Source organism: Equus caballus, chromosome 2 (genome assembly GCF_041296265.1).
Source record: "Equus caballus isolate H_3958 breed thoroughbred chromosome 2, TB-T2T, whole genome shotgun sequence".
NCBI classification, from domain to species: Eukaryota; Metazoa; Chordata; class Mammalia; order Perissodactyla; family Equidae; genus Equus; species Equus caballus.
In genome coordinates this window covers 34,243,984-34,256,808 of record NC_091685.1, presented here as the reverse complement: position 1 = coordinate 34,256,808, position 12,825 = coordinate 34,243,984, and the positions used below count along the sequence as shown (strand labels likewise).

Genomic DNA, 12,825 nt, shown 5'->3' with positions numbered 1-12,825 from the left:
AAACAGCAGAAATGGGATTTGGACTTAATTCAATCTGACCACTCCCAAACTCCTTTCTTTCTGGTCCATCATATGCTGAGTGGGCAAGACAAAAGGGGCACTGGAAAGAGAAAGAGGATGAAGTCCGAGAGGGAAAATGGGACAGACAGAGGCATGCAGTGGGACCAACCACCACTAAGAGCAAGAGCCACAATGGAAAGAGCCAAAGGAGTGACAAAACTCCACTGGTGTGCCTGCACATGTGCAAACAGACACACACGCAACACCCACAAAACATGCAGAAACAAAGAATGACTGAGAGAGAGAAAAGAAAGACTTTTGTTGAATAACATTCTTCCCTGTGGCCTAGTATGGGACTGCCACAGAAGACAATCAAATGGTGTTGCATTTTTGCAACGTTAGGTACAAATGATGAAATTAAAGACCTGGCCTTGGTGCCAGAGACTCCCTGCCCTGAATTTGTCCTTCTCAGAGTCTCTGCTCTGCACAGAGCACTCATCCTGGCCATGGTCACTTGTGGAGTGGGTCTGAGTGGTGGGGTGAAGCGATGCTCTTTGTCCTGAGTATTTGATGTTTGTGTATGTCCTGTATGCCCATCAAATAAAGTGACATATCATTAATTCAAATTCTAGTGCTACATAATCTGTGATAGTGTGATGGTCTGGACATGGCTGAGTTGATATTTAATTTTGCTTATAAAGTTCTGTCCTCACAGAAAGAGCAAATTGGCAGTAGAACAAGACTGACCTGAGGGTGATACGGGGAAAGAGGCAAGAGAGTAAGATGCCAAGAACTCTTACAGACCAGACATACCCCCTTCTTGGGCAAAGCAATATGCTTGTTACAAATTCATGCTAGTGGAGCCGGGTACCTGAGGGGCACTGTAGGTATTAAACCAATTTGCTCTTTTTCCTGTTTAACCTGAGGGGCGACTCAGGGGTCTGGAGGATCTGTGAGCTTGTTTTGCAGAAGAAAGAGAATGCCTGTGGGGAGATTGCGATCACCGATGGTGATGGATGATGGCCGGCCAGCCCTCAGCAGCCGTTGAAGTCCAGAAGTCAGATTGCCCAGGGGCTTATCAGGAATGACCCCTTTGTTTCCCCGAAGGCCCTCCTGCCAAGGCCCTCAGCTCCATAAAACCCCTCTGCTTTCTGTTCTTGGGGAGGCGGATTTGAGCAAACCCAGGCTCCCACCTACTCGTTTTGGCCGATTGGAATAAATCCTCCTCCATCTCCATGCACCGATGTCTCAGCGCCTGGCTCGCTGCGCACTGGGCATGCGAACTTGAGATTAAGAGGGTCCGTACCATTAGCTGACAAAGCAGGTCCCCAAAAGAACTCTATAGGGCTTCAATCTGAAGGAAAGAATAGATTTTGTTAGTCCAGTAAAGATCATTTTATTAATTTAATTCTATACATAATACACAATTACATTGCCCTCATTAAAAAAAGTACATATAAAGATAAGGTCACTTTTACTCTTTTTTTCTCTCCTCACTCTTATCAATTTGGTATTTATCTTTCCAGACCATATTCTACATATTTAAGTATACATATATACCTCCAGAAAACATGCAGTTCTTTTTTTTTGGTGAGGAAGATTGACATTGAGCTAACATCTGTGCCAATCTTCCTCTATTTTCTGTGGGCTGCCGCCACAGCATGGCTTGATGAGCAGTGTGTAGGTCCACGCCTGGGATCCAAACCCATGAACCCCCGGCCACCAAAGTGGAGTGTGCGAACTTAACCACTATGCCACCGGGCCAGCCCCTATAGCTCTTCTGTTTCGTTTTCTGTTGTTGTTGGTCTGTTTCACATAAAGGCTACATGGAATGCATCACTCTGCCACGTATTTTTTCATTCAACCTCACGTCCAGGAGAGCTGTCCACGTGAGTTCATCTAGATTACCTCATTTCCCCTCCACCTCATCTTTTTAAACTATGTAGTATTTAATAAGTGGCTGTTTCATAATTTAAGAAGCCATTTTCCTATTGACGGATATTTGCATTGTTCCTAATTATTTGCCTTTACACACCATTATGCCTTAGACACCCTTGGACATACCTCCTAGTGCATGTGTGCAAGATATGTCTTAGGAGAGATGATGAGATGTGGCATTTCTGGGTCGTCGGCCTTTTAGGATGATACCACAGACCGCCCAACTGCCAGACTAGTTGACCTCCCAACAGCAGCGTGCGGAGCTCTCATTTCCCCACTCCCTTGATGGTGTGTTCTTACAGGACCTAAAGCTGCATTTCTTCACTAAAATTCTACTAGTCACACTGTTTTACTAATTTGTGCTACATGCCACCCAATGAGGTTTGATGATTCTTTTAATTAACTCTGGTGAAGTTGACATCCATTTAATTTAAGAACATCCATTGAATTCACAAGTACTCCTTCCCTTTGGCCATTAGATATAATTTATAAGTGGTACTGATTTGCACTCAAAAGGAGACATTGTTTAACACAGGCCTCTGCTGTGAGAAGAGAAACTAGCTCATCCAAAATTCTAGGCATGGGCTGACCAGCCAAGGGCTTATGCAAGCAAAGATTTTTACAAGAAAGGCAAGTGTTTGCATTTATGTCAATATTTCCACACGTTTTGGGGTGACAAACCTTTCTTCCCTGGCTTCTGAAGTTTGCAATGTCAAGTCTTTGCTCCTGAGCTCACCAGCTTTCCACAATCAGAAGAATGATTCAAACAACTTCATTAAGCTGGTACTTACTGCGGGCCTGGGGCTTCACATTTTTATTGAAACTTTACAACTCCCTCTCATTCTTACATTATCGTTGTCATTTTACAGAATAGAAAGCAAGGTTCAGAAGTGAAAGAGCTCATCTAAGGGGAAACCAGGATGGAAACCCTGGCTTCTCTGGCTCTAAATCTTTGTGATCTGCTTTAATGCAGAGAAAATCAGACAACAGTGACATGTGACAACAGAGATGGTGGAAAGACTCTATCAGCAACAAATGTGGGATGTGTAAGAGAGTTAACGATGAAATAAATTCATGTATGATGTAGAGTTCTTTGCAGTTTATGAAAAGTCATACGTGTAGCATCATATAGTAGTTAAGAGCATGTACTCTAGAGCCAGATGGCCTGGCTTCAAATCCTGGCTCCGCCACTTACTAGCTGCGTGACTTTGGGCAAATTGCTTAACTTCTCTATGCCTCAGTTTTCTCATCTCTAAAGTAGAGATTAAAAGTAGTACATATTTCATTGGGTCGTTGTAATGATTAAATCAGATGGTATTTATAAAGCAATTAGAATAGTGCCTTTCACACAGTAAACACCATAAAAATTTGTCATTATTACCACTATTATTTCATTTGGTCTTCACTGTTGTTCTTCCCATTTTACAGATGAGGAAAGGGAGACTAGGGAGGTTAAGCAACTCACTCAAGATCACGGAGTCAGTCAGTGATAGACCTGGACCGGAATCTGGGTCTCTCCATCCTGTCCAGGGGGTTCTCCATTCCTAACACTGCCTCCAAATTTACCAAATACAAGCAGAGGGGCCACAGCAGGCCTTGGGATGTCTGTGCAAGAAAAGTCAGGGCCGGGCACAATTCATGCTCTTTCTTTCCGCGAATGAAAGAAGGATCTGCAGGGCAAGAACTTGAGGAACTACATTCCACAACAACTCAGTCCAATTCCATTTCATGAACTTTTTTTTTTGGTGAGGAAGATTGCCACTGAGCTAACAGCCGTGCCAATCTTCCTCTATTTTGTATGTGGGATGCCGGCACAGCAAGGCTTGATGAGCGGTGTGCAGGTCCACGCCTGGGATCTGAACCCACAAGCCCCAGGCCACCAAAGCAGAGTGTGTCAACTTAACCACTACACCTCTGGGCTGTCCCCCCATTTCATGAACTTTTACTAGCACGTGAATCTATCTTTCCAATCTGCTTCTCTTCCCTTCCATCTCAGATGCAGCATCACCAACACCATCATCTGTCTTGGGACATCTGCAGCAGCTTCCTACCTCTTCAACCTATTCTCCTCACTATAACCAAAGACATATTTCTAAACATAAGCCTCATCATGTCGGTCCCCTAATTAAAACCCTTCAATGGCTCTGCGTGGCTCTAAGGACTTGGGCTAGAACCCTTCATATGGCCTAAGAGATTGGGCGAGAGCTGGGCCTTCCTCCCACTTCCTGCCTCATGGCTCAAGCCCTGTGCTCCTGTCAGACTGCACTTCCTTCCGTTCCTCAAAACCACGCTCTGGTGTTGGATACACAAGCCTCTCTCTGAACTTTCTTCGTCTGGCCAAGTCCTACTCGCCCTTCAAGCTTCAGCTTAGAACTCAGCTCTCCTGGGAGGCCTTTTTGCAATTCCCCTCACAGCACCCTGTACCTCCCCCCCCCAGGAGTGCTTGTCATCCAGCATTGTCATCCAGCATTGTCATTTCCGTGTCCTTGCCTATAGGTCCCACTGGACTCGGGTTTCTGAGGACAACTGCCACGTCTCTTTGGTTCACTGGAACACCTCGCACCTAGCACAGGGCCTGAAATGAGAGTTACATATGGAAGATAAATACAGATGCTGGTTGAAACTGAGGAAGTAGAGACTATTACCAAAGGGGAACTTGTAGGGAGAGCGAGACAATAAATCAACAAGGGCAGAAACATTAGGCACATTCGCAGGGATGGTGAAAGAGATTGCTTAGAGGGCCAAGAGGAGGAGAAGCCAGTGGCATCACCACGGGAAGAGAGAGGGTTAAGAAAGAGGAGCCAGGATGCGGGAGAAGAGGGTGTTGAGGTAACTAAGCGACGAGGCCATCAGACTGGGGGGCTCTGATGCCTTGTAGCCTAGGTAAGCGAACCAAACCTGAGCCAGAGTCAACGCACTCGAATCTGAGAAGATGAAGTCTAATAACAACCAATCACAAACAACTAGGTTTTCCAAATAAGGCAACTGCTTAAGCTATAGCCAATCAAATCATTTCCTTGCTTTGCTTCTGTCTTCTCTTTGAAAACCTCTACCCCAGCTCCTGTTGGTGCACTGCTCCTAGCCACGTCTGGCTTGGCACTGCCTGGTTCCAATCGATGTAGGCTCAAATAAACTCCTGAAAATGTTACTGTGCCTCAGTTTGCCTTTTAACAAGGGGGTTATTGTAGGAGAGAGGGGATTACTGACCAGGCAGGTACCAGAGTAGCGGGGTATGGATTACAGTGACCAACTATCCTGGCTTGCCTGGGACTCACTCAGTTTTCACACTGAAAGTCCTGTATCCCAGAAAACTCGAAGTCCAGGCAAACCTAGGTTGGTCACCCTAGGGTAGACTCAAGATGACCAGAGGAGCCAGAAGTTTTGGACAAAGGCTACCTCTCCCCCGAGTTACGCGGGTTGGGAGAGAGGTAAAGCAGAGCAGGATTAAACAAGGTGTAAGGGCTTTGGAACCAGGGAAAAACTTTGCTTCTGAGCTGTGTGATCTTCTTAAAATTACTTAACCTCTCAGATTCAACTTCCCGTAATTTGGCATAATTAAACAAGAACGAGCGACGTGAAAGCGCCTATTCCAACTGTAGGCTCACAACTAGAGCTAAAATGCTGTTTCCTTTGTTTCCTCACTCTTGCCGCTGCTCCCCTCTCCCACTTTCCTATCACTCTCCGTTTCCCTCCTTTATCTTTTTCTGCTGTTTCTCTCGTCTCGCCGGCTCCTCACTTTGGGTACCACCCACCGCTAGGTGGCGGACCGGAACAAACGAAGATGGGTGCCTCTCTAGCTCCCGCAGGTGAGCTCTCTATGGTGCCTACCCCCCCCACCCCCCAGCCCGTGCCGGGGGAGAAGGGGGTGGGGCCGGGGTCCCGTCACGTGAGCGGGGTGCCCGGCTCCGGCGCAGGCGCGGTGGTCACCTCGCCGTCGCCGGGCTCCGTCGCCCGCGCGGCTTCGCCTTCTCGGCGTGCGAGGCGGCCGCCCGGCGGTCCTGCGGGGTTCCGTGTTGCCGCTGCGGGCCGTGGGGCCGCGGCCATGTCCCGAAAGCAGGCGGCCAAGAGCCGGCCGGGCAGCGGCAGCCGGAAAGCCGAGGCCGAGCGCAAGCGGGACGAGCGGGCGGCGCGCCGGGCCCTGGCCAAGGAGCGGCGGAACCGGCCGGAGCCCGGCGGCGGCTGCGAGGAGGAGTTCGTCAGCTTCGCCAACCAGCTGCAGGCCCTGGGGCTGAAGCTGCGGGAGGTGCCGGGGGACGGGTGAGGCGGGCCGGGAGCGCGGGGGCTGCGCCGGGGGCGCGCCGGGCCGGGGACCGTCGCCCGCTCGCGTCCCCATTCATTCCGGCCGCTGCCCGGTGCAGGGCTCCGGCGGCGGGCGAGGCGGCGAGCCCCCACTCTGGACGCCCGAGTATCCCCATTGCCCTGATGCTGGCAGAGGCCGCTCGGGACTGGCCAGTGGTCCACAGATAGGATGCTGGAGCTGGTGTCCTTTAGACGGGTGCCCAGGGAGGCCTCTCCGCAAGGTGACGCTTGAGCCGAGCCCCGAAGGGACGGGATGGGGCCAGCCCTTCCAAGAACAGGACGCACGTAGAGCAGTCCGAACGACCATCACACGAGTAGACAGAGGCGGAGGCCCCGCCGGGGACCGAGCTCTGCCTCCTTCCTGCTGGGTCCAGCCCTCCTTTTACACTTGGGATGTTGGGGCCGTGAGGGCCTGTTGTTTACCGAGCTGCAGCCAGCTTCTCTCATCCTTACTTACCTGGGCCTCAGTTTTCTCTTTTGCAAGTAAGGGTGCTTACCCAAGCTTGCTTGGGGCTTAGACTGGAATCCAGGTTCAGCTTTTTTAGGGAACACGAGATAAAGAAATGGGGTGGGAGGGAGAGGATGGGGGAAGGGAAGGAAAAATGGCCTCAGGAAAGGTGATGTGGATGCAGGTGGACGCAGGGAAGAAGGAAAAGGTAGGGCGGGGGCAGAGAACGGTTAGCATCCCCATTGCGGGGTGGGTCAGAGGGCATCTGGTGGCTGGGATGTCACTCCGGAGGAGGCAGAAGTAATAACTGCCTGGCTGCTGTTCCTCCCTTCCATTGAGGGCTCAGATAGGGTGGAGGGAGGAATAAGATGAAGCTAAGGACCATACGGAGTTGCCTTAGCTATTAAGCTTGGAAAAGAGGGAGGAAAAAGTGTTTTCTGTAATTTCACATTACATCGTAGCTTATCAATGAAGACTTTGTGAAGTGGCCCTAATTTACCTTTCCCACCTTTCCTACATATATTTGCCCAATGCCCCAGGCGCATTGGATTTAGAGCACGATTGCATTTTATTCACCACCACCTAGTACAGTGCCTGGTACGTTGAAGGCATTCAGTCCATTTTTGTTGAATGAATGAATGACAAAAATATCACAGAGGGACGCCAATTAGACCCTTAGGAGGGCTTCTCACAGGGACATTTTCTTAGTGGAGTCACTCCAGTTAAAGGCTTGCTTTGCTGGGTCTTGCTTTAGTGCCTTGATTTCGTCAAATATAGTTTATTAACTATTCAGGGCCTCACTGATCCTAATCAAACTCACAAGCACAAGAAGCTGCTGTATAAATCAGAATACCAGTTGGACACTTTACAGTGAGATTAAGGTGGGGTTGTCCCTGCAAATGATGGGATTGCATGTGTCTGCTCTACCGGGCATGGTATTGTCAACGTCGGGGGGTCCGGGAAGCTGCAGGACTCAACGGGACGTTCCTTACGGGCAGGAATCGCAGCACAAGCAGTTGTAAAATCTTGAGGGAGCGTTCCTAATGCTGTGGGAAGCTTTCAGGGTACTACCTGTGTTCTCCCCTCAAAGACAGCATGCTTCTTCAGTTGTTCAGCAAACGCTGGTTGGTTGAGCAAGGTGCCGGGAGCTCACTGATGACTAAGATGCTTACAGACTTCGTAGCCTAGTGAGAGAGACATACAACAGCGGGGCTCAGACACTGGTCTTAGGAGTCTTTACGCTCTCAGAAATTACTGAGGACTCCAAAGACCTTTTGTTTATGTAGGTTATAGCTACCAGTGTTTACTGTATTAGAAAGTAAAACAGAAAGATTTAAAACACAAGAAAATGCACACACGTTCCATTAGCTCTCAGAGCGATAACCTCAGGTATCAGGTAGCTTCTGGAAGACTCCACTGGACACTTGTGAGAGAATGAGTGAGAAAGAACAAACATCTTAGTTTTGAGCTCACAGATGCCCTGAAAGGGTCTCAGAGACATGCCTCCCCCAAACTGGGCCACACTCTAAGAATGGATTATATAGATAATTAAAGTACAGTTTGATGAATTCTTCACGGTGCCTGATTATAGTGGTGCTGTTGAGAAGGAAGTGGCTGACTCTCCTGAAGTGGTCAGGGCGGCCTTCTTCTCCGTTCAGCAGATACTCATGGGAACGTGCGCTGTGCTGATGCCCCTCAGAGGAGGTCTTACTCAGACCGGGTCATGAAGGCGCAGTGGGAATATGCCAAGAGGACCGTCTAGGCTGAGGAGTAGTATGTGGAAAGACACAGGAGCACGTTGTTTTTTGAGAGATCTACAGGTTGTTTAGGATGACAGGAGTATAGAGTAGAAGGGTAGAGGTCAGGGGCCCCGTTGACTGGAATGCTCATGTCTCTCACTCCTGAGGTCTCCATTCTTTGGACAATGTTAGATAAAACGACAATGGTAATTCCTCTTGTACGAGCTCCACGAAGCTAACCTCCTGTTCACGAGGTCTTGCCGTGGGTACCAGGAGATGGACGGGGTTCAGCCCTCTTTACTATCGTGGCGCTTTTGGATATGGTGATGATGGGAGTCATCACTGCAGTGGATGGTGTTTCCTGTGTATGTGATCAGTTGGCAGGTATCAGCAGATTCTTTTATTAATATTTATTGAGTACTCTTGGTGGAATCTAATAAAGTTATGGTAGTATAAAAGAATTGTTGACAGTCTCCGCTCTTCTGTCTTTCCATTCTGGTCTGATTACAATATTGAGTAGCCTGAGAGAGCATCTTGCTGTATAGGCGTATTCCTTGTTGGCAGGATGGGTTCTTGTAGCATTCTGGAACCTCCGGGTGCTTGGGGATAAATTAGCTGGTATCCTCTAATGTAGCCTTTCCATGAATGGGTCAGTTTAGCATAGATTAATCAGGGAGCTACTATGGGGTTTTGTGATGCGTCATGGGTCGCCTTCATATTTGTCGTGTTGTCTGGAGGGTGGACCCACATAAATTGGATTCAATTTCAAAACAAGAAAGATGTTTTACCCTTGATATTGTCCTTAAAAACATGATTGGCTATAGGGTGAAAAGAATCGCTAATAGGATTAGGCAATACAATATTAGCATCTCTGAACTGTATTTAGTTGTATCTTGCTAAATGTAGCCCTAAATTACATTACTAATTAGTAGTGTTCTAAAATTAAAACATTAAAGAATGCTTAATTTTAGCCATTTTTCTCTAAAAAAGTTGTTTTATTTTTTAATTTTGTGTTTGTGGTCATAGGATCTTAGCGATGGAAGGGCATTCATACATTGTCTTATCAAATTATCCATTAGTTACCTGCATCAGCGGTACGGCAGCCTCATGTTTTGTGTCTAGCTCAGTAGTTTTCAACGCTGAGGGCACGACAGAGTCGTTGGGGAACTTGGAAAGAAGTACAGTGCCTAGGCTCTCTCCTAGATCAGCTAGCACCAGAACCCCAGGCAGCCGGGCCTGGTTATTGACCATGTTGTAAAAGGTTCACAGGTGATTCTAATGTGCACCCATAATTGCAAACCACTGATTTCGAGTCTAGGTTCTCAACTAGTGTTTCTCAAACTTGAGCATGTAACGGAACCACCTGGAGGGAGTAGATTGCTGGGCTCCAACGCCAGGGTGTCTGATTCATCAGGCCTGGGGTGGCCCCAAAATGTTCAATGTGAACAAGTTCTCAGGTGATGCTAGTCAGGGCTTATGCTTGAGAATTAGTGATCTAGACCAGCGCTGTCCAATAGAAATAAAATGGGAGCCACATACGTAATTTAATGTTTTTCCGGTGGTGAGGGAACCATAAAGAAACAGGTGAAACTAATTTTAATATATATTTTAAGCCACTTTATCTAAAATACCATTTGAGTATATAATCAATATAAAAGTTTTTAATGAGATATTTTACATTTTTAAAAATACTATTCAAAATCCAGTATTTTACACTTACAACACACCTCAGTTTGGATTAACCACATTTCAAGTGCTCACTAGTCACACGTGGCTAGTGGCTACTATAATTTACAGCACAGATGTTGACAATTCCTGAGGATGGCCAATAGAAATTTACAAAACCCTGAGTCTGTACAGTCTGTAGTGCTAAAATAAAATTTCCTTTTATTTGCCAAAATCTTTGTCTCAGTAGGTCCCATGTTTTAGTTTTAGTTTCGTTGTATAACATGCCTTTCACCATAACAAATTGTTGGAGGCAACTGTCGTGTCCCCCTGAGCCGCCTTTAGGCTAAACGTCACTATTGTTTATGTTCTTCATGTTATGCATTTTAAAACCACGTCATCTCTTCTGAACACGTCTCTCTTCAAGTACAGTAACCAGGATGGTACCCAGTGCTTTAGCTGATGTGATCTCAGAATAGAACGAAACATGTCCCCCTCCTTTTCCTGCACATTTACTACTGTTACTGCAGCCTGGGGGCCCTTTCATTTTGTTATGTCTGTGTGTAATATTGTCTCATACTGAATGGTCGGGCACTGAAAACCCTTAGATGCTGCTTATGTAATGTGTTGTTTTTGTGAACTCAAATGCAAGACCTTATATACATCCCTGTAGCACAGTGGTTCTTAAGTAGGGATGATTTGCTCCCCAGGGGACATTTGGTAGTGCCTGGAGACATTTTGGTTATCACAACTGGCAGGGAAGGACGTCGTGGTGGTGCTACTGGCATCTTTTGGCTAGAGGCCAAGGATGCTCCTGAACATCCTGTAGTGCACGGGACGGCTCCGACAACAAAGAGTTATCCCCAAAGGTCCACAGTGTGGGCATTGAGAAGCCCTGCTGTAGTGTGATGGGTGAGGCTGTGGCCTCAGGAAATAGCCTGATCCCTTAGAGGTCCTTTGGGCAATGGTTGCTCTGTTCTCCGTGGGTGCTCTTGCTGGGCTCCCTGCGGGAACCCAGGTCGGCTGTTTGTTCACATTTCCTTTGTCACTACCTTGTAACTCTGTCAGAAGAGGAAGGGATTTGTCTATCTTGATATTTCATTTTGACTGTTTATTTTTGGTGAGCTCAAGGAAAGTTTGGTAAGTATAGAAAAGTATATTAGAGTAGGTTTAATAGTTACTCCTAACTCCACTCCCTAGAGATAACTATGGCTAAAGTTTTGGTGCCTGGGTTTGCATCCTGGGTCCACCACCTACTAGTTTTGTGACCTTGGGCAAGTTCCCTTACAGGGATTGTAATAGTACCTATCTCACGGAGTTGTGAGAACTAAACATGTTTAATACATGTGAAGTGTTTAGAACAGTCCCTGGCACATTCTAAGAGCTGTCTAAGTGCTGGTTTCAGTTTTTTTTCTTTGCATACATTTGTGTATCTCTCTGTATGCATATACTGCACAGATGAACATGGTTGAGCTCATGCAATGTACCCAGTTTTCTATCAGTTTTTGGCTTGTATAGAGAGCATTTGCCCGTGTTACTACACGTTTTTTAGAAAGCATGGTACTTTCTGTAAAACACCCTGAGTTTTGATATAGTAAATGTAAAATAACTAAATACATAATTTTGGGCTAAACCACACCTCCCCTTAAACTAGATTAAAGAATAGACTAGTGGTGGCAGATGCAAAAGGCTTAAGAAAAGTTTGAGAGAAAAGCTTAAAATTGAGAATGCTTTATCTTTTAGCTTACTTTTTTTCCTGTGGTTGAAAAAAAGACTGCCATTGTTAGATTTTAGCAACAGACATCTCAGTCTAGTGTATAGAACTGCTATATTCCAATCCCTTCTAGAATCTTGCCCCAGATTGAGGCAAAGCTTCTTAGTTTCTAGTTTATAGAAAATTAATCTTTAAATTCTTCCTTGCCCCTGCAAAAAAAAAAAGTGTAAATCTTTGTATGTTTGGAGAGATTCCTGCCTCTCTATAAATTCCTGTTGAAAACTCACTTTTCTCAGTTGAAAAACAAAAAACCTCTTTCTCCTACACATTTAGGTCTGAAGTCTTTCTGGAAGTGATGAGTTTATATTTTGGAATTAGAGTATCAGATTTTCATGTGGAAGAGCAAACAGTTTGCTGTGAAACTGGGCTACTGTTTGCCTTCAGAATGGCATATTTCCTTGGTTTAAGGATACTGATACCAGACTGTGTTTGTATGTTTCGTTCTCTGTGTATCTGGGTTCTGTGTCTGTGATATAGTTTGGATTTTTAGAAGCTTTTGAGGGGTTTGAAAGTAAAGATAACTCTTAAATTTTATTACCAGTATTTAATTTTAGAAACAAAACGAAAAATGGTGTTTCATTTGGCAGGAGTAAAAATAGCATTGTGGTTCCCTGGGTGAGAAGTTAGGAGCCAAGGAGGGGAAGTGTCATTGCAAGTGTCACTCCATGTTGTCCAAGTGCCCTCCTTCTCATGGCATTCTCCACTGTGTTCTTAGGACTCAAACTGTATGTCGAGTTCAGTTGTTTGTATTGGGAGCTTGACAAATTGCTCTCTTTTGGGTATTGTTTGTTACATGAATGATTAGTTAGCTGGGCAGCTATAGTGAAACTTGTTTCAGAAAAGAGGCAGGAGATAGGATTTATCATTTTGGAAGGGGATCTGGGAATCATAGCCCTTAGGTGTGCAATGGCCTATAAGGTCTGGACCCTGTCTTCCGGTGGATAACGTGTCACAGCTTCACT

At 46.3% G+C, this 12,825-nt stretch overlaps 1 protein-coding gene across 2 annotated transcripts in view; it reads left to right on the top strand.

Moving 5' to 3' along the window:
* The first annotated feature begins 5,786 nt into the window (after positions 1-5,786).
* Positions 5,787-12,825, top strand: part of OTUD3 (OTU deubiquitinase 3) — a 28,949-nt gene continuing 21,910 nt past the window's right edge. The window contains exon 1 of one of the 2 annotated variants that reach the window (XM_001501720.6): positions 5,787-6,195. In XM_001501720.6, the coding sequence (XP_001501770.4) occupies positions 5,981-6,195 (215 nt within the window). In that variant the 5' untranslated portion in view covers positions 5,787-5,980. The remainder of the gene's footprint in view (positions 6,196-12,825) is intronic. The other variant, XM_023635599.2, reaches the window with a different exon arrangement.